Genomic DNA, 26,265 nt, shown 5'->3' on the forward strand with positions numbered 1-26,265 from the left:
ACAATAATAACTAAGAATAAAATAGAACAACTCTAACAATATACTGTAACAAAAGTTATATGAACCTGGTTTCTCTCTGTCTCTAAAATATTTTACTATACTTACCCTTCTTGTGATAACAGAAGATGATAAAACGTTTACATATGAGATAAATGAAGTAGGCATGGTGACAGCATCAGGCTAGCACTGACCTTCCGCAGATAGGTCAAGGGGAGGATCCTCTGCTTCTGGGTCACAGCTGACCACGGGAAAGTGAGACCTAAGCGGAGACTACTGTACCAGCATCTAGCAGAAGCAGGAAAGACGTGGACACTCTGCCATGTGCAGTGCTGTCCTGGGCAATGAAGCGTTCTGTGCCCCTCGTGACTTCTAAATATTGCACTAGTCATACATATAGGTTAAAAAAAAACCACTTATGATATACATTTACACATATATGTGCATTTGTACATATCTGTGCATACGTACGTGTGTATATTTCTTAATTTAATATCAGTAGGTACAAAGAAAAATATGGACAAATATCCCCACCAAACTACTAGGAGCATATGGATGTTTAATAAGGTCATATGGATGTTTAATAACTCGGTTATGACATTTCTATTTTGTTCCAAGTTTTTATAAGAACTTATTAGTTTTACAATTGGAAAAAACAAGTTAACCACAAAATGGGCACAATTTGTTAAAACAATTTACAAGAAAAATCCTGTCCTAAAGATATGATATTTTAGAAATAAGTTTACTATATATTCATCTAGTAAAGTTAGGTTACCCAGAGAATCTGCTTATAAATTTCTGAGCCTAGAAACTAAACTGCTTTGTAGATAAATACAACTCGTATTTCTGCATGGTTTTAAAGTGCACGGAATTTTCCAGGAATTCAGTTAGTACGAAAGCGGAAAGGAGAGTGTGAGGAATCATTCACCATTTAGGAAAATCCAGGCACTGGTGTGCCACATTGCTCGTGGTACGCAAGTCGCCGATACAACAGACGTGCATCGGTCACTCAGCACTTGAGGCCATGACACTGGCAGAGATTCTGAGTGTCGGGGTCTGCAGCTAACTATTTCATTATGTCCTCATGCGCAGACACACTGACCCCTCCCTCTCCTTTCACTTCTCTTACATTTCCACCAGGGTGTACATTTGATTTCTAAATTTTCACTTGTAGGTGGGTTAGATGATATCTGAACGGCACGTCAGGGCACCAAAGGGGGCAATGTTCGCTACAGAAAGGGCCCGTTGGGACTGACAGGGCTGAGAGCCATGGCCTTCACCCCTCGGATCACAAGGCAAGGTGCCTCCATCGACTCGGACCTCCAGGCCCTTGCCTGCACTTTCCAGTCTCTCAGCAGCCACAGCAGAGGAAGTTTGGAGAAGGACTGTGCTTGTCACAGCACATGATGACAGCTCTAACTCTGTGTAAAACAGGATCATCGTTTCTCTGGGGTGGGGCGGGGGTCAGCAAGGGACTTCCACCCTCCCCCTACACCATCTGCGAGAAGGAAGAAAGCCATGTGTCAGCAGCAGGACGGAGGCGGAACTGGGCTGTGCTACTTACAGAGGTCTTCGGTGGCCGCGGGCACGAAGGCAGCCATGGACTCATAGAGCTCCTCGTCGCAGCCGGGGTTAAGGGAACACTTCATGAGCAGGTCTGTGGAGAGGTGGGCCATGGACTCGTACATGGTGTCAGCCTCCTCCCCTTGCATCAGTTCCTCTTTGATGTGACTCTTCAGCATGTCCACAGTTTCCTGAAAGGGAAGACGGGACTCACAGGCGCCCAGGGACACTCTGGCCTTCTGGGTAGAGCGAGGCCTTCGGTGCGCTTGGGACAGGCAAAGAGGAAAGGTTCACACAGGTCAGCGTTCAGCTGTCCCACCAGCCCGAAAGCTCCTGGAGGCCAGGCTCCGAGTCTTTGTCTGTTTGTTTTCTGTGTTCTGTTTTAATCTTTGTATATTCTCCCAATGCTCAGCACAGAGTCATGCACACAAGAGATGGGCATTAAATGTCCAATGAGCATAGGGTACAAATTAAAGACCTTCTCATGAGCTCCTCCTATGGGTCAGGTACGATGCCAGGTGTTTGCCTACACATTACCTCACATCATCCTTTCCACAGCTGCTTGAGAAAGCTGCGATATTCCCTAGCTCACACATGAGAAAACCACAGCTCAGAAAACCCTAGTGCCTTACTCAAGGGCGTGCAATCCTGCCTTCTGACCTTTCTACTCCACCTCGGTTCCTCCAAAGGAAACAACTGATCCCCAAGGCTATAACCCTTACTGACCAACCAGAGGGAAATCCAAATGGGCCAAAGAGGGCTGCAGCTAAGATGTTCTTGCCCTGATGTGTAGTCAGACGGCTCTCAAAAGCCCACTGCCTAGTCCCTGTTCCTTCCAGCAGGCTGCTCGCCAGCGCCTCCCTTGGTTTCACACGCTGCGTGCCAAGAGGAGAGAGGGCCTTGGCGGAAGTGACCCGCAGTAGGACAGGCTGCCCCTGTCCTTCTGCCTCCCTGTGGTGGTGAAGCCAGAAAGCCGGCCTCTCTGAAACCCTGCACAACTTTTCCTGGTAAGAAACTTCAGTGTTTCACAATCCTTATTTCAGCATCAACCTGCAAAAATCCTCATTTTCATCATCACTACCTCAAGAGAGCTAATCTGCTATTGACACAATGTGTTGGTTTCCTGATGAGACTGGCCCAGGTGACAGCTGTGAAGTGCTGGGAGACTCAAGGTCTGGCATTTGGTTTCGATGTGATGGAAAGCGGAAACGGGACAGTTCCTAGAGGTCACAAAAACATGCAGGGACCTTTTGGTAGCAATGCTGAAGATGCACTGGCTGAAGGTGATTATGGTTGGAGAACTGGATTAATTTCGGTGCAAACTGAAAAGCCATCATTCCACTTCCCTGTTACGTAAAGTAAAATAACAAGCCCCAGCACCCGCATCAAACGAGGTTCCCGTCCTATCTCCACCCTTGCTAGAGTGCGACCCGGGCACAACTATTCCACCTTCCCAAGCCCTTCTCCTCCTTTGTTACAGACAGATAACGATACTATCAACCTCCAAGGATTGTGGTGAGCATTAAGTGAATCATGGCATTTACTAATCAAATAAATTCAATAAACAGTAGTCACGACTGTGAACACAGTATGTCCCCAATAAAAACTACTGGTGTAGAAATGATACGCTGCATTTTACACATCTGTGCCTTCAGAGTAAAGCTGAGTAAATACTCCTGGACGGTGAGCACCTTTTAGCCTCATTTATGTCAGGGATGCCCAAAACAGACACTCATGCTATTCTACTCATTCAACACACTTAATCACCCCCAAACTGTGGGGAGCCCCCTCCATGCCTCAGCGAGTCACTGCCTTGCAGACTGTCAAATACAGAGCTCAGAGTTAAGTTTCTGGGAGGTGTAGGCTCACTCCTGTATGGAGATAGAGAGCAAGACTAGATGGTCTTTGTGGTTCCTTTTGAGGTCTCAGCTCCACGAGAGAGGCTGAGAGTCCCCACTGTGACCCGTGAAGATGAAGGAAAACCAGAAAAGGGTGGAGTTAGGAAGGGCAGGGGTCTCCAAGACAAGAGAAGCGATACTGGGGCATGGAGCAAAGCCTAGGCACGGGATGAGATTACACTCAAAGAAGTTCCCAGAAGTCAATGATCAAGGAGGACCTGGGGGTCCAAAACCAGATGAGCAAATAAACTGGGCATATCTCTCTTAAGATCAGCAGAAGCTCAGAAAGAGACAGGCCATTAGCCTAAAGGGGAACCTTCCAGTTGGGCTCTGGGAAGCCTCAAGTGCACAGCTTCGTTGTGGTCTCTGCTAAGGAAGGAACCAATCCTAACAGTTCACATGGACCTGACAGTGGGGGAGGCAGCTGGAAGCATCCCACCAAAGTGCCTTGGAGATGGAGGTGGGGTGGGGAAGAGGGGTCACCATCAACCTGCAGCAGATTCACTCTTCAAATGTCTCTATAAATTCTTTCAAGGTAGACCTCAGTGCTTTACAGACATTATTTCCTTTTATCCTGAAAACCACCCTATGAGCAGAACTAGCATTACCTTCCTTCTGCACTTTAGGAAACTAAAAGAAACAAGGTATGTGATTTGTCCAAAATCACGTGGCTGACAAGCGTTGGCCCAGGAATGTGGACCCAGGTCCATGGGACTCCAGGGCGCATCTTTTTTTTTTTTTTTAAAGATTTTATTTATTTATTCATGAGAGAGAGAGAGAGAGGCAGAGGGAGAAGCAGGCTCCCAAGGAGCAGAGAGCCCGATGCGGGACTCGATCCCAGGACTCTGGGATCATGACCTGAGCCGTAGGCAGACGCTTAACCATCTGAGCCACCCAGGCGCCCGGAAACCCAGGGCGCATCTCTTAAGCCCACACATACTGCCAGAGAAGAGGCAAAGGGGCACACGCTAGGGATGAAATCCAACCGTGTTTCTAGCAAACAGGTAAGCCCTAGGACCACAGAGTGCATTTCCATTCCTGGGGCCTCTCCCACCTTGACCTTACCACATACTCGTCGATGAACTGCCGCAGGTCCCTGAAGCCGTGTTTCTCAGCAATGGTGTTGGGATAGTGGCCATGCTTGTTGGCCACACTGTACGCCTGTAGGGCTCCCGGGCAGGTGAGCAACAAGGCAGTGAGGTTCTTCAGTCCGTACTTCGCAGCAAAATGCAGCAGGGTGGGCAGCTCTTCATCCCTCTGATCTGAAAGATTGTTCAGGAAAACAATGGGCAAATAAGAATGAAGGCACGGCACCCTTGTTCGTGGAGACAAAGCTGGCAAGACTACCAGGGCATCCAGCAGGCACTCAATCATTACTTCTCGGTTGACTGGCCTACCATCTGACAGCTTCCTTTGAGGCACAACTGAAGATTATGCCCTCAGATGACGGAAGAAATGGTATGTTAATTAATTAGCAAATCTAATAACATTTTACCTTCTTTCTCTAAAAGGATCAAAGAATCCTGAAAAATAATACTAATTCAAAAGATGCTGATTTTCTAAAGGCTTAAGTAGCAGCCACAAAGTACAACAGGAATCATGTTTTGACCTTCTCTGTAAATTTCACAGCACTTTATCACAATTGCTTTGTGCTGATTAAAAAAAATTAAGTCCATCTTAGCTCTTATTCCAAATTTCATAAAGCAGGCCAAGTAATCCTAGGTATGTTAATTAGCCTTTCCATGGCCCTTAGTTTTGAACTAGAAGATATTTCCAAACTATCTCAAAAGGGCTGGGAGGATTAATAAGATGGTATTCAGTGAGTTCTTTGTTTAGGACAGGTTTTGAATGTTGGCATTAATACACCTGAACCACAGGATGTCCATTAACCCTCTGATTCATGGGAAACAAAGTACTCCTTAGGGTCACTGGATCCCCGTGACCTCCTCTGCCTACTAATATCTGGATCCAGCAAGTCAAACTCTACCAAGAAAATAGACATGTTTGTGTTATGGAGTTGGGGACAAATCTTTCTTTTGTTTGTTTGCATAAAAGTTGATTTCTAAACCCAACAGTGAAAGATAGATAGACAGACATATACTTTTATGTACACACACACACACACACATAAATATATATGCATACAGATTTTTTTTAGTAAAACAAACCCAGCTTCCTATTCACCAGGATATGATCCTTGGGATGAAGGGTCTGAAAATGTCCCCAGGACCCCACATCGGCAGGCTCTGAAATACTCTTCCTGAGCCCCAAGTTTAACAACAGAGAATATTAACACTGCTGGAAGTAATGCAGGAACATTCCACAGTAGAAAAAGGGGGAGAGGCAATAAGATGCCCTCAGGAGAAGGACGTGAGGGTATTATAACCCCATCCTTATGGCTCTCTTGGCCATGGAAGGATGGGACACCGGGCAGAGGGCAACCAGGTTCCATGATGCAATGTGAAGGAAGAGCGGTATCCACAGAAGCACCCTACCAGGCATCTCGTCAGCCCCCCAGGCACCACCCCCACACGATCGGTTATCCCAGCTCCCAGCATGTCACATGTGCACAGCAGACTGCTCCTCCCTCACTGAACAAATGTTTGTTTCGATCCTACAATTAGCCACCCAGGCATTGCCTCAGCCCTCACTGCGCTGACAGCCTAGCAGAGAAGACAGGCACAGCTGAGGAGAATGAGTACAGAGGACACCCAACATGCTAGGGGAGCCCACGGCACGTAGACAGAACCTACCGAAGGTTCCGAGAGGTCTTCCTGAGGAAGTGCTGTACGGCGTCCTGAAGGCCGCTGTACGGAGGTGAAGAGAAGTTAGCCAGGTGCAGAGCCACCAGTGAGGACAGGAAGAAACCGTACTCCCATGAGTTCAGGTGGCAAGAGGCAGGGCAGAATTTTCATGAGGTGAAAGAAGTTCATACTTTCTGTAGAGTAGAGCCCAGGGACAGTGTAGAGAGAGAAGAGGGCAGAAATGCAGCAGGAACCCCTGGGGAAGGGCTTGCAAACATGGTAAGGAGTTTGGACTTTATCTAGAAGGCAAATGGGAACCACAAAGGGTTTTTAGCAAGGGGTCGAGGTATTCAGATTTACAATTTAGAAGACTCTCTAGCTAGCTAGTGAAGGAATCATTCTCAGAGGATGAGCTGCAGAGCGGGAACCAGCAAGGTGCAAGCACAGGGTGACTGGATGCTGAGACCAGCAAACTAGAATCAACCCACAGCTGGTTTCCTGAGGCTTGACTTTTGACTCACTTGTCATCATATCTTCTTCTTCCAGCTGGTTAATTCCAAAGAGGTGTAGTCCACTCGCAGGGATATTATTCTTCAGGGACTCAGTGAGCAGTTTATCAAGGGTCTCTGTGTTGTAGGGCACAATTTTAAAGGCCTGAACATAAAAGTGAAGACCGTCAGGTCAGATTTTAAATCCAGCCATCTCCCATCCAGCAGATGCAAAGCTGAAGAACGAGCAGAAACAACATGTCCCAAAAACTCAGGCTTCCTTTCAACATCCTTACCTGACACATGAACTCCACGGGATTTGCAGCATTGGACAATAAATTCCCAATCTCTTCCATGTCAGTATAATAGCTGATCACAGTTTCACACACCACTAAATCCCCAGAATAGATCTTCAAGGAAACATTCCCAGATGAAAGGCCTGAAGAGAAGGAAAAAAAATACCACAAATGTGCCCAGGAGGAATAAGGGTCCAGGGGAACGTGTCCACAGATTCACCTTAATGGGAAAGAAATTAACTGGGGGCTGGAAGAAAGATCTGGGAGGTAGGCCGGGGAGAGAGGGGTGAGGAGAATGGTAGAAGCAGGAAGTGAGGGGACTAGCACCGGAGAGGCCTCTGAGTGAGAAAAATTGTCCTCATTTGTGTCTGCAATTTAATTTTTGGAGGATTTTCACCTGTTTTGTTTGCTACGGTAGGCCCAGGACCATGACAAACAGGAAGAGGAGTTGAGCTGAAAGCACTTTCTACAGAGGTCACTGGTGGCCACAAGGTGGGAAAGATCCTGGCGGGCGGAACTCAGTGCTCCCCCGACACTGGACTGGGATAACTGATTGACCGGCTCTGCTGCTGTCATGACTATGTGCTCTTTAGCTCTTCTCCACCACAGGAAGGGGTTTTGAGGGGGAAAGAAAAAATTAAAAATACACCAACCACAAAGATTCGATTCACAAAAGAGGAAATGCAACAAGTAGAGAACATGGAAAAATAGTCAGCCTCGGATAGTAATCAAAGAAATGCAAATTAAAACAATGGGCTACTCCTTCAAAAGGCATCCAGTTAGCAAAATATTTAAAAATGATAATGCCTAGTGTTGGTGATGACACAGCAAACTCGACAGGAGTAGTATTTCAGAAAGCAAGTAAGCCCTGTTTTCCAGGATCCTGAAAAATGCCTGGCATTTGGGGCGCCTGGGTGGTTCAGTCATTAAGCGTCTGCCTTCGGCTCAGGTCATGATCCCAGGGTCCTGGGATCGAGCCCAGCATCGGGCTGCCCGCTCGGCCGGAGGCCTGCTCCTCCCTCCCCCACTCCCCCTGCTTGTGTTCCCTTTCTCGCTGTGTCTCTCTCTAAGCTTGCTTCTCCCTCTCCCACTCCCCCTGCTTGTGTTCCCTCTCTCACTGTGTCTCTCTCTGTCAAATAAATAAATAAAATCTTGAGAAAAAAAAAAAATGCCTGGCATTTCAGGGGCTCCATCTTGAGGAAATACTCCTCAATCCATGCAAGCATAAAGAGGCTTGATATATCAGAATTTAAAACAATAAGAAGACACTAAGAAATCAGAAATGACATAAATACATAACAATGAGGAGGCGAAAAATTAAAAGATATTTCTTTTCAATGGAGTATGATGCAGCTTTAAACAAGACGATTTATATGATACAAGTCCAACACAAGGAACTGGTTTTATAAATTACGATACATCTATACAAGGGATTAGCTTGCAACCAGTAAACATTATGTTGTAAAGGAATATTTATTAACATGGGAAAATACTCAGAGGTATCTTCCAGGTAATGAAAGTGGCCTAGGAGACTATACGAAGCTATGTACATAGAAACAGAAAAATACAGAAATCACTGATTTCCTTTGGGGTATACAGGCAATTTTCTATTTACTTTCCTTTACCTTGGCTGTCTTCTTCAACTTTTCAGTATTGAGCACACATAACTTTTACAATAGAAAAAATATGTTATAAAATGGAGAGTTACATGGGGACGCCTGGGCGGCTCAGTCAGTTGACGGTTAAGCGTCTGCCTTCAGCTCAGCTCATGATCCCAGGGTCCTGGAATGGAGTCCTGCATCAGGCTCCTTGCTCAGCAGGGAACCTGCTTCTCCGTCTGACTGCAGCTCCCTCTGCTTGCACTCTGTTTCTGTCTGTCTCTCTCTCTCAAATAAATAAAATCTTAAAAAAAAAAAAAGTTACAAAGTCCACATAACAGCATGGGGCAAAAGGATGCTGAGAGAATAAATATAAGATTATATCAAGAAAAACAGAATATTGAAAACAACTGTTTTTAAAATTGTGAACAAAAAACAGTCTGAATTTTTTTCTATTTTTCTCTAATTTCAAAAAAAAATTTTTTAAAGATTCATTTGAGAGAGAGAGTGAATGAGAGAGAAAGCACGAGTGGGGGTAAGGGACAGAGGGAGAGGGAGAAGATTCTCCCACTGAGCAGGGAGCCTGATGTGGGGCTTGATCTCAGGACCCTGGGATCATGACCTGAGCTGAAGGCAGACAACCAACTGAGCCACTCGAGTGCTCCTCAAAAAATTTTAATATGTTAACTTCATAAGGATAAAAAATTTTACAATGTCCATTTTTTCCCCATTGCACATGTATGTTTCTGCAACTTCCTTTTCCTTTAAATAGAACATGCCAACCAGATCCAAATCTTGGCTGTCACTTTTCTCAGTTGCTCAATAAAGACAGGACAAGTAAAAGAAAGCAAGAGTGGGCCTCTTCCTGAACAGGATGCCTGATTTCCAGAGGTAGACGGGGCTACTTACTGGGGGCTTTCACGGAAACGGTGTATTCATTCTCCAGCTTGGCTTCCACCCTGACTGAGGGAGAATCCTCAGGGGAAAATTCTGCTTCTGTTGTCACCCTCTCATCCAACTTACATCTCACAATGACGTAGACAGTGGTTTCCACCTGGAACAGGAGACCAGTCAGTGTCCCCTCTCCCTCCTGGGTGCTCTATCAGGGTGCTGGGCAGAGGGTCTCCTGTCTCCCCGAGCCCCAGCTCTATCTGGTGAGGCTGTCCCAGAGCAGGGCGGGGTCTGCAGTCCAGCACTGGGCCTGTCTGCCATGGGTCCCAAAGAGACAAGTTACAAAGACTGAGAAGTGAACGTTTATAAACCTTTATAGCAATTTGATGGGAGTAATTTTATGTCTGTTGAATCCAATGTAATAATTTAAAATCCTGGGACTTGTATTTCATCTTTTTATTTCATTTTTATCGCATTTCTTTTTTATTGCATTTTATAAAAGCACTGGTGCATGGCAGAATTGGGAATTTTGAAAAACAAAATAAAATGAGTCTTCACAGATAGTTTGAGAAGCACTATTCTGACACGAGCCTGGCTACTCAATGGGAAGCCGGTGGACTGACAGCACTGCAAGTGGATTCGAAATGTAGAATCCCAGGCCCCTCCTGGACCCACTGAACCGTCAAAGTCTGAATTTTACTGAGACCCCCGGGTGACTCACATGCACCTTACGATGTGAGAGGCGCCAGCCTAGAGAAGCCCTCTTGGGTTCCGCTTCTTGCGCTGTTCTTGAAAGGGCACAAATACCTTATTGGAGGACTGATTTTCTCCAGGCATAGAACAATCTGAATAGCTATATCACCTCGCTTGAAGGTCTCCTGCCAGGCCCACAACATGCAATGATCTTGTTTTACTGGGCTCGTTAAATGGGGAATGGGCCTTTTAAGACTTGAACTGATAAGGACAGGCCCTCCAAAGAGCGGGACGTGGGGGGGGGTGGCGGGGGGGGGGGGGATTTCCAGTCATTGCTAATCTCCAAATGTTCATCCTTAGATTCTACTATAAAGACCTCATAGTAGCCCTTCAGGACAAGGGCCACCATTTCACAACAGGTGAGGGAGAGGCTAGGTCCTGGCTTCCGGAGGCTGCTGAGGCTAAATGTGAATGTGTTTGTGGTGGTCCTGTCTCCGGCTGCAGGCCCAGCCCTGTCCCGCCTGCTTCTTCTCCCAGGCGGCATGGGGAGTCAGAGAGAATGAGTGTGTCCTCTCTGTTGACAGCAGGATCCAGCCCCAGCCTGGCCGCCCCAGGATCCAGAGACCTAGAGAAGCTGAATCCTGGAAGCCAGGACAAGAGAAAGAACGAAAGTCTGGAGAATCAGGGAGGTGTGTGAAGGGCGCCATTCTTCAGTTGCAAACACCCTCATGCACAGGTGCCCACCAGCCAGTCTTAGGATGAGAGGAGTTCGGGGAAGACAGGAAGGCATATGGAGAGACTGGAAACTGAAATGCCCACAAAGTCCTGGCCAATGAGGAGGGGGCATGAAGTGGGCTGTGAAGAAAGAAAAGGGATTGGTGGGAGCCGTGACCTAGGGGATGCATGCTTCATCTAATGGGCTGCTGGGCCCGGCCACTCACCTAAGGCCTGGTACTCCCAGATCCTGATTCAAAGGAAGCTGGGAATCGATTTTCATACCTAATTTTTAAAAACACTGTGTAATCTAAACCCAACATGTCTATGAGCTCAATCTAGCCGCAGTCTGCAAAGCAGCAGTCTGCAATCCCCATGGAAGGAGCCCTTGCCCAGCGCCTCGTGGCCTCAGGCTGCATGGAAAATCACTCACAGGTGCAAGGAGGCTAGTACTTCCCATTGCCAAGGCTCCCACGCCCTCTTGCCCCACGGACACCACGGTGGCAAAATTAGTAAAGGGCTCATATCCATAGGGAAGCATTCTGCTGCTCTGAACTAATATCACATATTTTTCATCAAGAAAGGAAAGATAATGAAAAACTACCAATTCTATGGTAGAATTCAAATGACAGTAGACCATCAATTGGGCCATCACATTCAAGTCACCTGTTAACATAGGTGCCACCCTGAAAATGTTAGTCACATTATGCTTTGGCTTTTATCTTATCCCTTTAGCAAGCAATATTGGCAAATTTTAGCCAGCAAGCTTCAAGGCATTCACTTGGGGTACTGGAGTGGTCAGTTGATGGAGAAGCAGGCTTTCAAAATGCCCCCCACCCCCATCTTCGTCCTCCCAGCCTCAGGCTGGCAGGAACAGACCCAGGCCTCTACCTTCAGGGTTGGCCTAAGTGTCTGGTAAGGCTCATACCTGCCACACGCTCTGCGTTTCTGATCTATGAACTTATAAAGTCTCAGATGACACACACTTTCCTGAGCTCACCTCTCCCTTACTTAAAGGAGTGAGGTGTGCTCAAGGCCCAGGTACTGGGATTCCCAGGGCAGCTAATCTACAACGGAATCCCCAAGGGAAGGCTGAGATTACACTCCCTTTACTGCAACAAATACATCCATTAAAAAGGCCATATTCTGCCACTGGTCCACCAGCCCCGCGAGTGCCTACCCCACAGCGAATACGGTCCGGCTGCACCACCATCAGGTTCCCAGGTGAAGTCTGCAGCGGCAGGTTCTGCTGCTTCAAGTAGGAAGGGACCTTCTCGTCCTCCGTCTCGGTGTCGGTGACTGAGTCACAGCCAGAATCTACAGAACAAAAGACATCACTGAATGGGAACACAGGAAGGAGAACCGATGGGAAGTTCCACCCCATGAAAGCCCCAAACATTACCAAATAGGAAGTGGCTCAGAATGCCAAATAAATACCAGCTGACGGGAGTGACTCAGGAAATCATGAAAAACAACCTACTGGGAAAAAGTCAATTACCCGGTAGGCCAAAGGGTAGGGCGACAGCAAGAGGACGACCGTGGAGAAGAAGGCCAAAAAGTCTGAAACAGGATGTTGCCCAAGGCTGGCAAGTCTAGTCTCAACCAGTGGGTTTCTGGAAGCTTTAGCTCCAGGCTTCCTGCACTGCTGGCTTTGGTGGCTTCGAAGAAACAAGGCCACTTTTCCTTAGGTGGGGTCAGGGCTTTAAGTGGGCTGTCCACTTAAACGTCATGTTTTGAACATCAAGTAAAACCTGTGCTGCCCAGGAAGCCATTATTCCTCAGGGTCATGGCTAGCCAATGGATCCTCTCTGGAGCAACAGTGAAATGCAATCTTTTTCAACAAACCTTGGATCAATGTAACTGGGATCCAGATTGGTATCCCAGCCAACACCTACACTGTGCACAGACTCAGAGCAGGTGAGGAGGGGTATGCAGATGTGTGGGGCATGGCACAGAATGAGATGATGCTGAGATGGTGTAAGTGGAACCTACCAGAGCTCTAAGGCAGGGGCTCTTAACCAGGGTTCATCAACTGATAGGCTGTGTGCAAGATTCTGTGTGTGTGTGTGTTTGCCTATACTTCTCTGGAGATAGTCCAAAGCTTTCATCAGATCCCCCAAGAGGAACAATATGGTTAAGAATGGTTAAGAGAAGAAAGGTTTATCTAGTCCCCTTCTTGGGCTTGCTCTTCTTCATTCCTAAACCACTTACAGAGCCAGCCAAACAAGTCAGGCACTGAGCGGACATGAAGATGAATGCCTTCTGACAGCCCACAATCTAAAAGGGCAGGTCCAGTGAGAGGTAGGGGTTCTCTTGGCTGACTCCTACAGGCTGGCCTCCCAGGGAAGGAGGTGGCCACCAGCAGAGCTCACAGCACTCAGTCCTAGTAGAATGCCGGGGTGGTGCATCAGGCCATTGATGTGTCCCCCAGAAAGCTGCACCCATAGGCTTGCACACTAGATCTCAGGTCATACCGGGAGAGAGGCTGTGCTCCCATGACCATGAAGGCTGAGGTGGTGGAGCTGGGCTAAGGGGGCAAGGCACCATCGTGTCCTATTGCTGTAACTGTGAGGCAAGGACCTCCAGGACCTGCTCAGGCTGGGGAGAGGACCAAGGCTTCCCAGAAATGCAGCTTACAAACCCCACAGCCTTGGACAATGGTCTCATCCTAGAGCCTGACATCTGTCTGCTGACAGATGCCTCCGCACGGCCCCAGACTGTGATGGGAAGGAGGCACACTCCTGCTGCTCTTCCCCTCTCTGGGATTTCCCCCCATGACTCACTATTCCACAAGGCCTGGCAGATGCAGCCGGGTGTCTGACCTTGCTTGTATAACAGGAATCCCAGCAGAATTTAGTGCTAAGAGACAAGGCCAAGGACCCTGGGAGTTCCAAGGAGGGTTGATACTGGTTTTCACTAGGTATCAGAGCCATCAATCTGCTATAGCTCTCCTTTCCTTTCCAATCCTACTGACTCCTTTATCAGCGCTAATTATCCCCCTCAAAGGCTAACTGCAGTAGCCTCCCTGCCTCCCTGCTCTCCAGCCATGTTAACGGAGGCTGCCATTTTCTCTGCTGGATCTGCCCTTCCCTGCTGCCTTCTCTCCTTGATGGGTGACTCCTACAACAGCCAGGACCCATCCCCATGGACAGAGCCATACACACCACCCAAGCAACAACCACCCACCAAGGGAGCCTGTTTAGGAAAGAGCCAAAAAGATCAGTGATAATTAATATTCTTCTTCTGAATAATTATATCACATCAAGCTTTAGTATTTTATTATTAGATGCCTGAACCATCCCATTTTTTCCATTTCTGAGGTTCTTCCTGGATAAGAAAATAACCTCATTCACTTAAAACACCCAATCAGTTACTTAAAACTGCAATAAGTTCCCTGGAATTCCTCCAGAATTGTTCAGACCCTACCCTGAGTAGTCCAGTGCCAGGCATCAACTCTTGCCAATTCCCTGTTCTATTTTACAGGCATGAGCTCCTTGGGACAGACCCATTGTACAGTCGTCCATTGCTTCAAAAAAGAAAAACTCTTCATTTCTCCCAAATTACTGACCTATTATTAGTCAGCTGGCCAAAGAGTCAAAGCTCTAGAAAATATACTGAGGAAACAAAAGAGAAAATATAAATAAGCCAATGAGAAAGACATGATAATGACAGATATGGAGAAGAATTTTAGAAACATACTGACGTGAAAACTCTATGCTAAGAATTTTTAAAATTTCAATACAATTTTTATAGAAAAATATTAATTACCAAAATTGTCTCAAAACAAGTAGAAAATCTGACAAAATCAATAATCATGGAAAAAAAACTTCCTCAGTTTTCAAATAAAATTCAGAGAACAAGCCACATAACCCCTCTTCTTGCACTGAATTTTAAATTATAGTTGCAACAATGTTCTTCTTTATAATATCCAATTTCCTATCTAGGGAAATTCCATTTTATAGGTTTTATGCCTCTTACTAAAATTTAAAAAATAATAAAGTGTAGTCCTATTTTATATTACATTTATAAAAAATTAAACAGCAATTAAATACAATGGAGAACCCTAAACTCAAGCTTCATTCTCATAAAAACTTAATACGTGGTAAAGAAAGCATTAAAAATCAGTATAGAATAAAGAAAATGGTTGGTGAGAAGAATGACTCAGCAGATGGTGCTGGAAAAAGTTACCTATTTGGTGGGGAGGATGAAGGGACAGAAGGACTATTTAGATGCCTCCTAATTCTCATATACCCCAAAATAAAGCTTTGATGGATTATAGACTGAAGTAAAAAATAAAATAGATTTTAAAAATTAAGAAGATGAGGGGCGCCTGGGTGGCTCAGTCGGTTAGTCGGCTGCCTTTGGCTCAGGTCATGATCCCGGAGTCCTGGGATCAAGCGCCATGGGGTTCCCTGCTCAGTGGGGAATTCTCTTCTCCCTCTTCCTCTGTTCCTCCCCCTGCCCGTGCTCTCTCTCTTTCTCTCTCAAATAAATAAAATCTTTAAAAAAAATTTAAAAGGTGAAAATTTTATCATTGGTTTGGGAAAAGATTTGTTCATCTTAAACAACTAAAGAAATACAATCTAGACAAGCAATAGGGTTGGTATGAATTTAAAACTTTAGTAAACAAAGTTTTAAAAACCTAAAATCTAAATTATATTGCTTTGGCAGCATTAGTCATAATAGTCCAGGGTGGAAACAACCCAAATATCCCTCAAGTAATGAATAGATAGACAAAGCATGGTATATTATTCAGTCATAAAAAGGAATAAAATATTGAACATTGAAAACACAATGCTGAGGGACGCCTGGGTGGCTCAGTCGGTTAAGCATCTGTCTTTGGCTCAGGTCATGATCCCAGGGTCCTGGGATTGAGTCCCATATCGGGCTCCTTGCTCAGCAGGGATCCTGCTTCTCCCTCTGCCTGCCACTGCCCCTGCTTGTGCTCTCTTTCCCTCTCTCTGGCAAATAAATAAATAAAATCATTTAAAAAAAAGAAAGAAAGAAAAAAGGAAAACATGATGCTGAGTGAAAGAAGCCAGCCACAACAGACCACATACTGTGTGATTCCAAATATATGATATGTCCATAGGAAGCAAATCTATAGAGACAAAAACTAGATTAGTGGTTGCCTAGGGCTGGGGGGCTTGGTGAGAGAGTTGGGCTTGGGGGATGATAGCTAAAGGGTATGCAGTTTCCTTTTTGAGGGTATGAAAATACTCTAGAATTAATTATGGTGATAGCTGCACAACTCTGTGAATATTCAAAAAAATCCACTGAATTGTACACTTTAAATGGGTAACTTGTTTGATGGAATGAGCACTGGGTGTGATATGCAACTGATGAATCACTGAATTCTACCTCTGAAACTATTAACACACTATATGGTAATTAATAGAATTTAAATAAAATTTTGAAAAAATGGGTAACTTGTATGTTATGTGAATTATACCTCAATACAGTTGTTAACAAAAAATCCAATGGCAAATCACAAACTGGTTTAAAATTTGAAATAAACATGCCAAGGGGCTAATCTCCTTAATAAATGAAGAGATCATAGAAATCTCTTTAAAAACACCCAGTAAGTAGATTATTCACAAAGGAAGAAATACAAATTACCTCCCCATCTAAAAAAAGAAAAAAAAAATCATTCATTATCACTGATTATCATGGAAATGCAAATAAAAATAACATATTACTCTTCTACCTTTTCAAATTAGGAAATGTTTGAAGGCGAGGGAAGACAGATACTTACTCTCATTTGATGCTGAGGGAAGTATAAACTGGTAAGACCTTTACCTAAGAAAGGTATATGTCTATATACAGAGAAAGAGAAAGTCTTTAAAATGTTTATATCCTTTGGCATATAATTCCACTAAAAATTTCTCTTAAGTAGGAAAATAAATGTTCAAAATGTAGACAAAGATAATGAACCAAGATGTCTGCTAAATCATTCTTTGCATTGGAGAAAAGTGGAAAACAACTTCACTGTCTGATGAAAGAATATTTAAAAATATTATTTCGGGGACATCTGGGTGGCTCAGTCAGTCAAGCATCTGCCTTTGGCTCAGGTCATGATCCCAGAGTCCTGAGATCAAGTCCCTCATCGGGCTTCTTGCTCTGCATGGAATCTGCTTCTCACTCTGCCTGCCCCTCCCCCTGCTTATATTCTCTCTCTCTCTCTGACAAATAAATAAAATCTTTTTTTTTTAAATATTATTTTCAAAGAGTTTCAAGTAGAAGCTATGACATTATGTTAAGCAACAAAGCAGGATGTAAAACCATATATCTTACAGTGTAGGGTATAACTATATAAAGAGAAATGCATTGAAAAGGTCAGAACAAAATCTGTGCTTGGCCCTCCTTCTTCCCTCCCTCTTTTCTTCCTTCCTTTCTACCTTCCAGCCTTTCTCCAGAGTTTTTTTAATTAATTTATTTATTTTTAATTTTTTTTATTTTTTTAAAGATTTTATTTATTTATTTGAGAGAGAGAATGAGATAGAGCATGAGAGGGGGGAGGGTCAGAGGGAGAAGCAGACTCCCTGCCAAGCAGGGAGCCCAATGCGGGACTCGATCCCGGGACTCCAGGATCACGACCTGAGCCGAAGGCAGTCGCTTAACCAACTGAGCCACCCAGGCGCCCCTCCAGAGTTTATACAAGGAGAAAGCACTTGGATAATGGGGGTTGGGTAAAGAGAAAGCAGCCACTGAATCATGTGGTGAATCATGTCACTAGCTTGGCACAAATGAGATTGACCCTAATAGTGCAGCACTTGGCAGATATTCCCCAGCGTTCAGATGGGCCATATAAACAGTTCCTTCCAGTAGGTCTATTCATTCAGTCACCTGAAATGAATTCACTCCCGGCAGCTAATTCATTTCAGGAAGTCAGGCAGGATGCCATTCATTCTGAGGCTGATTCTGGAGTCTGACTGACAACACCACCATTTACCCACAGCTGCCTCTTCCAGGGCCCACTACAGACTGGGCTGGGGGTCCCCGCCCACTTCAGCACACCCAAGGTTTCCTTGAAGGAAATTCTAACCCAGGCGTAAGCACCACTGAAACCCACCTGACAGAGATGGCACCAAGCTTGGCCACTTAAGGATGCAGATCCCTTGTGACCCTCCCCACCTTGAAGATAAGGTGCTGTCCTGGGACTCAAATAAGAAATGTTTGAGTAAAGGGCGCCTGGGTGGCTCAGTTGGTTGAGTGACTGCCTTCGGCTCAGGTCATGATCCTGGAGTCCCTGGATCGAGTCCCGCATCTGGCTCCCTGCTCGGCAGGGAGTCTGCTTCTCCCTCTGGCCCTCCCCCCCTCATGTGCGCTCTCTCTCTCTCATTCTCTCTGTCTCAAATAAATTAAAAAAATAAAATCTTTAAAAAAAAAAAAAAGAAGTGGGGCGCCTGGGTGGCTCAGTTGGTTGAGCGACTGCCTTCGGCTCAGGTCATGATCCTGGAGTCCCGGGATCGAGTCCTGCATCGGGCTCCCTGCTCAGCGGGGAGTCTGCTTCTCCCTCTGACCCTCTTCCCTCTCATGCTCTGTCTCTCATTCTCTCTCTCTCGCAAATAAATAAAATCTTAAAAAAAAAAAAAGAAGTGTTTGAGTGAAGGCACTCTGAAAACCCTGAGGATCCCCCCAATGTAAAATATTATTAAGACACCAATACTATCCTCACTGTTTTAACATTGAACAATATTCTCTCAGCTTTTATGAGGTCCACAGGAACTCTGGAGAAATTCTAGACAAAGACTTCCTTGGTGCATCTGGCTCCCCAAAGTCTCTTCTATAAAGGACCCATATGGCAAATACTCCTTGGATTCAGAGGCAGGAAGTTTGTCTCTTCAGAGAACTTGCCTGTTTTCTCCCATTAGACCAGAACAGGCTAACGTGGGATGTTTCACTTTTTGCCCTTGCTGCCAGATAATTGACTGACAGTTTTGGTTCTTAACTCCTGTTGCACTCTCACCCAGGACCTTGGTCTTGCCTATCTGTCTTTTTTAATATTGTGTTTCATTTTGGAGGCTGCTCCAAATACTCTGGGGATTTGGGCCAGATGTGAATCCACGTCTCTCAAACTGGCATCTCCCCAAAGGCCTCGGATATAGTCCTTATGAGAATTTGTGCCCAGGCCTTTCATTTAGATGACAGTGCTTCTAAAATAAGATGCAAAGACATTCTAGATGATCAGGATGACCATGCTATAACTGGTCCTGCCACAGGACTGTGGCGCCTGCGTGTGCACGTGTGCACGTGTGCGTGTGGGTGAGTGTGTCTGCAGTTAGGGGGTGCAACGCTGGATGTCAGGGGCCAATAAGGAAAGACGAGAGGGGGCAGGGCGATATGTAAAGGAGGCGTCTGAGCCACAGGAACACCAGAAGGTTTCCCTGTATACCACTTCATACAGAGAAATGCGGTGGGAGATCGAAGTGCCAATGTAACACCAGAGCTGCGACAAGCCCCCTCAGTGGAATGAGCGAGCACCTGCGCCTTGTGCCATGCTCATGGTGCTGCTGCAATAAACCAGCATCGTCTGGCAAAATGAGCCTGTCCATGTGCCTTTCCTTTATTTCATACCTATACTGGTATCTTGCTCATGTTTTGCTTTCAGAGTTGGGAAAGAACACCAAACATAAGGAGATGAGTATGTGTATACATATTTAAAAACATCAGAATAATCTGTCAACACTAAACGTTCATAATTTTCTCCTTTACGAGGGAGTCTCCATATTGTCTGGGCTGACAAACTGAATTGTGACTGGAATGCGTGAGTGCGCACGCACACGGCCACCATGCCCCACCAGGTCCAGCTCGGCGAGCGTGTTGGTGACGGGCCCCTCCCTACTAATAATAACAAGAGAAGTTACCCTTTATTGAACATTGTGGTGACTGCTTGATAGTCTTAATCTCATTTAATACGACAACACTGAGAGAAAGGAATCAATATCTTATTGTCTCCGTACAGATGGAAACCCTGCGCCTGAAGGACGGAAGGCAGCGAGCAAGCGGGAATTCGGCCCCGGGGGTCCGTGTCCTGCCTGGTTTGAGGACGGGTGGAGGGCAGGAAGCAGCTCTCACTTGCTGTTCCTGGGGTGGGGCTGTGGCTGCAGGGCAGGAGACACCATGCAGGCTTTCGCTTACCGACGCCTGGTGGTGCTGCCTTGTTCTGAGCCATGACGCTTGGTCTTGGGTTAGATGTGCTGCGACCTGCCACCGGGGCCAATAGGCACATGCCAAGGATGGGGCTTAAGTCAAGAGACACTGAACACCAACGGAACCAGCCAGGGTCTTGTGAGCTCAAGCGGCCTTGACCCAAGGCTGCATTCTCTTCCTTTCCAGTCAAGTTTTCAGGTCATTAAGTTTGCTCTTTTTCCTGTGCATCATCTGGCATTCAGTCAGGACCATGGCTTTTTGATAGCCTGCAGGATGGCCAGAGAATGGTGTTTGCTGATCTTGGAGAGTTTTTTCAGAATATACAAGCTAACTTCTCTTGTAAGGTAATGCTAAGCTCTGAGAAAACTATAAACGAGGATCATTCATTAAAACAACCATGTTTGGGGCGCCTGGGTGGCTCAGTTGGTTAAGCGACTGCCTTCGGCTCAGGTCATGATCCTGGAGTCCTGGGATCGAGTCCTGCATCGGGCTCCCTGCTGAGCAGGGAGTCTGCTTCTCCCTCTGACCCGACCCCCTCTCATGTGTCTCTCTCTCTCTCTCTCATTCTCTCTCTTTCAAATAAATAAATAAATCTTAAAAAAAAAAAAAACAAACCACGTTTGTTGAGCACTTACTATATGCCAGGAACCAGGCAAAACCCTTAACATTTATGATTCCATTTTATCACAACTAAGGGATTGATATGATTCTGCCCATTTCACAGATGAGAAAACTGGGGCACAGAAATTTAAGTAAGTTGTCCAAATCACATAGGTGCTTCCTGTATGAAAATATAACCCCCAAATCCATGCTCTCGTGCACTCTGGTAGTGTTTTCCACACTGTGAACCACGTAACCTGCTGTATAGATGATTCCAAAGTGTACAGCAAATATTCAGTGACACTGAACCACATGGTAGAAAGCAATCCCCTTTCAATTTTTCCAACCCCACTTACATCGAGAAGAAGGCTAGGTATGGTTAAGAGGATGCCTTGAATATCTTTCACATGCTTTTCTTTTTCTCCCATGGTACTATGGTGAGGACAAGTCCTCAAGCCCACAGACTTCTTTCTGTAGGCATGAGTATCCAGTAGAACTTACCAGCATTTACTATATACCACTGTTTATAGTACTTAATACCACTTATAAAACTTAATACCACTGTTTGATTTTTTTACTATCTTTATTTTTAAAGTTACCTTCTTTTTATATTAAGAGATAACCGGTTTTTCCACGATAGTGGCATAGTTTCCTTTTAAAATAAATTTACTTAAGTAAAAAACCATGAAATGACTCAAAGAAAATATTGTTGCTAGTACAATGGACATCAACTGTGGTGACAGCTGTGCAACACTGTGAATGTCATTAATGTCACTGAATTGTATCCTTACAATTGGTTAAAACGACAAATATTAGGTTATATATATGTTGCCACATTAAAAAAATTGGTAATTTAACATACAAAAAAAAAAACATTGAATTTTACACTTTAAATAGGTGAATTGGGGGCGCCTGGGTGGCTCAGTCATTAAGCGTCTGCCTTCTGCTCAGGTCATGGTCCCAGGGTCCTGGGATCGAGCCCCGCATCGGGCTCCCTGCTCCACGGGAAGCCTGCTTCTCCCTCTCCCACTTCCCCTGCTTCTGTTCCCTCTCTCACTGTATCTCTCTCTGTCAAGTAAATAAAATCTTTAAAAAATAATAATAATAAATAAATAAATAGGTGAATTGTATGGCATATGAATTATATCTCAATAAAACTGTTAAAAATATAAATCAATCAATCAATCAATCTGTTGAAAAAGATAAACCAAAAACCATGTTGATGACTCTCAAATGACTAAAGTTTGAGGAAAGCTGAATTATGCTATATTGTTTCCATTATGTTAAGCTAAATTTATTGGTGATTTTTAAAATAAGGTAAAGTGAAGGGAGGAAGGGAGGAAGAAGGCCTGTAGCATAAACATGTTGAATTATTTTCTTCAAGTTTTAGATGAAAAGGAAAAAGAAAGTGAACAAAGAAAGAAATTAAGGAGACACATTTTAGCAGAGAATGAAGAACTTTCCACCAATCTAGCCCCAAATGGAATGAAACAGAAACAATCATTGGGGCCAGTCCAGCTGGGGTCATTGGGGGATGTATATCCCCCAATGAATGAAACAGGAGAAGATCATCAATTGTGTCCAAGATTTCCAGTGTAGCTGATTAAAGAAAGAGTGAAGAAGAGTCAAAGATTTCTTAGAAGAATACAGAAATGAAGAGCCAAGCAACCTAGGTGGCAGGGTCCATGAAAGAAAGGGGCCATGTTCCCTCTGCATTTGCATCTCGGGTCAGGGACCCAAATTTAACCATCACACGGATGAGGCAGGAATACAGAGAGTTGCCTGAAGTCTGGAGAAACTTCTAGTGGCTTTCCCACTCAGGATGAAACTTCTCACGTATTATGATTCTCACCCATCCTACCCAAGCCACCATGATGAAACTATAAGACAAGATATCTGAAAGCCGGACATAGAACGTTCTGAAGCCCCAGCTTCCAAATCACCTAGCAAGTATCTATTGAATCTGTCTGACGCGGGACCCACTGAGGAGTCCCAAGAGTGTGTCCTCTATAGTCTTGGCCTTAAGAAGCTTATAGCTGATAGGGTGCCTGGGTGGCACAGCAGTCGGTTAAGTACCTGCCTTTGATTCAGGTCATGATCCAGGGTCCTGGGATCCAGCCCCGTGTCAGGCTCCCTGCTCGGTGGGGAATCTGCTTCTCCCTCTCCCTCTGCTGCTCCCCGCCCCATCCCACTCCTGCTCACGCTCTCTCTCGTCTGTCTCAAATAAATAAAATCTTTAAAAAAAAGAAGAAGAAGAAGAAGAAGAAGAAGCTTACAGCTGAACTGGAAAGAGGAGGCTCCTCATGGAAAACCTAGGAGAACTATGGAATCCCTTACCAGCAAGCACCAGCCTGTGTGGTGAGACCATAACTAAACCTCAATGAAGTAAGTTAAGTTTCCAAGTGTTTAAAAAGTGCTGGCACAGGAAAAATAGAACAGAAGTTCAGAAAGTTGAGAAAAACTTCCTGAAGGATGAAGAAGGCAAATTAACTTACTTTAATTGAGTCAAATAGCATTTGGATGCTGAGATTACCCTTCAGTGAAAAAGGTACATTTCCATTTAAATTAATAAAATAAATCATAACTCATTCCTTTATTCCTTCAACATACATTCATTGCCTATGCACGAATTACAAATATTCAAAGCCTATCCTAGGACCCCCAAGAAACGCAGGGGTGAGAGCATTTCTGGCCTCCCTGACATCCGGGGGGACCACATAGGCAAGAAACACAGGAAAGCTTCTCTCAACTTCCAGAGACAAATGAGAACAGGAATAACTTCAAAAAAAAAATTACGAGGGATAAGCAGGAATTTATAAATAAAATACAGTTTATGGCCACCAGAGGATCAAAGTAGGAAGGACGTCCCCAAAGAAATGGCAAGTAAGGCCTTGAAAGGCACAGAAAGGCTGACATGGTGGTCAGAATGACTTTCCTGGCAGAGGTAAGGGCATGATCAAAGGCACAAATACTTGACAACAAATGATGTGTTTGAGCTACAGGAAGAAATGTGGGGGCACCTTGTATACAGGGTGAGAGGGGAAAGGGAACCTGAGGGTCAGAGAGGACCCTGAATGCCATTCAGCGACTTTAGTTGTATATCAAAGACATGTCAGCAAACACTATTCATGAGAAAAGGAAAGTCTATAAAATATAGACTGAAAATATAGCTTCGTTTTTCTAAAAGTGGAAGAACTTTGCTTGTTTTCTGAAATAATTCCAGAGACACTAGCAGAATATGTCAGCTCTTTTGTGAATCTTAGTCAGAATCGAGAAGGGGAGTGGCTGACCACCCATCACACCCTGAGCAAACAGTGCCTCCAAATATATAACAATATAAACCCGTGGCTAACAAACTGTTACCAAGCCAACATCCTGCTCTATCTGCTTTCATGAGCAAATGAGATGCTATAATTAACCTGCTATCTGAAAGTATACCACAAGCATGGTTCACAAAATGCTTAAAAAAATGATTCTTAAGTAGACTAAACATTTCTCCTACCATGTATCTTGTTTCTAAGCTATTAGCTTAGAAAATCAGTGTCATGGTTATTATTTTGTCCTTCGAAAGCACAAAGGGAGACCTCAGGCCTGGCCTCATCCCCAAATTCCAAATGTGTGGATCCAAATGAAGGAGCTTTTGCTCTCCCTGCAAGAGCATGTGGGTTCTGGGGTGAGGTGAGAGGCTTGCGATGGTGGGACTCAGGTTTTGAGTTTCAGTACCCCCCCACCCCCCGCTTCCTGGCAAACATCAAGACTGCTTATTCATTTTAGTCATCACCCATGGGTCTTTCTCCCCCCTTGTTTACCCACCTTGGTTAATGGGTACTGAATTTCCTGTCCGATGAACCCCTTTCACTTAAAAAGCTCCCAACACAGTGACAAGTATACCCAAGCCGCAAGTCACCAACTCCCGGCAAAGTCACACACAGTCATCAGTCAGAATCATGGTAGGAGAGTCCAGAGGAATGCCTTACCCACTGCATATCTTACTGGCATTAAAGTCGGGGGGGGAGGGGAAGTAGGATTATTTAGTGGTGTTAGTGTGAGTTCATTAAGGTGACATCAATCATTATCCTTGTCACCTTCATCACCATCATCATCCTCATGATGCCGAAAAGGTAAGGAGAGTCCTGCGGGCATATCCCCAACTCAGACGTTAGATAAACCCATGGCAGCCACTCTGCCTCCCTGGAAACAAGGAGAAAGGAATAGAAAGGAGGAGCAGGAACGAGTCCACTCCTCCCGCAAGCCCAGGCTGACTGCCTGAGGTAGTCGGTGTTGCCGAGTTTCCCAACACTCGCCAGCTCACCTGTCACATCCAACCTGCTTTGCCATCCAGATGGTCTGTGCTAGCTGCAGTTTCCTGAGGCTGCCCGGTTTCATTACACATCAGTGGATCTGTAGCGCTAGGGAGAGTGTTCTGGATCAGGACTCTACTGTACATCAACACCAGTCTTTTCCACCAACTCACAAAGACAAGGAATCCTTTTTCCTTCCTTCACCAGGTAATTCCTCTGGCCCTCTTCCAGGTACTTGGAAGTTCAGGACAAGGGAGCTGGGCAGGAGGAGAGGAGACCTCAGGTCTCTGAGATCTCTATCTAACCCCCACCCAGTGGCTCTAAGTGAACCATTCAGAGTGTTAGTTTTGTTTTGCTTTAAAGCAAAAGATGACGGCTCTTCCCTGCCCCTCCCCAACAGCACCCTACCTGCTCTTCAGCTAGAATAAAAATAGCCCCACAGCTGAGGCTGCCATGACAACCAAAGAGACCTTGACAACAGCACTCGTGACCCCCAGCCTTGCTGGGCCTCTCCAGCCCTCTTCCAAGTTCAACCTCCAGGAAACTTCCCTGAGTACACCAGCCAAACTGCTCCATTCTCATCCAAGAAGCCAGGGCTTATTTGGAGTTTTCACACCAAATAAGTGTCTCAGAAGGGTTTAATTTGTTCTCATTTCTTCCTTTCAGTGTCCTCAGGTACCTGTGACCAATGTGACTATCTCCCACTTTGCAGATAGCAAACGGAATGCACGAGGACGTGAACTGACTCGTCCTCGGTCACCAGCGGGTTTAATAGTAGAACCACATTTAGAACTCAAGGCTAACCAGTTCCCTGGCTGAAGGAAAGGCTGATCTCAAGAAAGAGGACCCAGTGGAGAAATAATTCCTCTGGGTGAGCTGCTTCCTGGCCACAGACAGAAGTTCTCTCAACCAGTCTCTGACATAAATCTGGGAAGGGGTGCAGCCACGTCAACCCTGGACCCAGCATCTCTGGGGATGCTCCCAGCACAGCTTTCATGGGCCAAGTTTATCAAGACCCTTAAGAAGCACTGGTCCATACCTGCGTTCCAAAAGCCACCGCTGGGGAGAAGGGTCTCCACTAGGACTCTCAGGACTGGAGGCCTGCAGGCCCCTGTTTCATCGTTCAGGAAACCCCAGTGTTGCTAACCAAGCAGGAGGTACCACAGCCCCCGTGAAGATTTCCTCTTTCTTCATCTCTTTCCGATACTTATAAATGTGCTTCCTCTCTCTATGTAAATTTCGTTCAAATGGCAGGACACAGGCTTGTAATGAGGCCATTAATAACTACTCTTTAAACAGCCTCTTCTGAGTTTCCTGGTTCAGGAATCA

General features: G+C 45.3%; 1 protein-coding gene across 2 annotated transcripts in view; it reads right to left on the minus strand.

Moving 5' to 3' along the window:
* PIK3AP1 (phosphoinositide-3-kinase adaptor protein 1) overlaps nt 1-26,265 on the minus strand; it is a 114,609-nt gene that overhangs the window by 47,079 nt on the left and 41,265 nt on the right. For both annotated transcript variants that reach the window (XM_021699859.1, XM_021699858.1), the window contains exons 3-8: nt 12,063-12,199; nt 9,494-9,638; nt 6,987-7,129; nt 6,724-6,856; nt 4,524-4,720; nt 1,562-1,751 (exon numbers count right to left, since the gene is read on the minus strand). In XM_021699859.1, coding sequence (XP_021555534.1) covers nt 1,562-1,751; nt 4,524-4,720; nt 6,724-6,856; nt 6,987-7,129; nt 9,494-9,638; nt 12,063-12,199 — 945 coding nt within the window. The remainder of the gene's footprint in view (nt 1-1,561; nt 1,752-4,523; nt 4,721-6,723; nt 6,857-6,986; nt 7,130-9,493; nt 9,639-12,062; nt 12,200-26,265) is intronic.

The sequence above is a fragment of the Neomonachus schauinslandi genome, chromosome 6 (assembly GCF_002201575.2).
Source record: "Neomonachus schauinslandi chromosome 6, ASM220157v2, whole genome shotgun sequence".
In the NCBI taxonomy this organism is placed as follows: domain Eukaryota; kingdom Metazoa; phylum Chordata; class Mammalia; order Carnivora; family Phocidae; genus Neomonachus; species Neomonachus schauinslandi.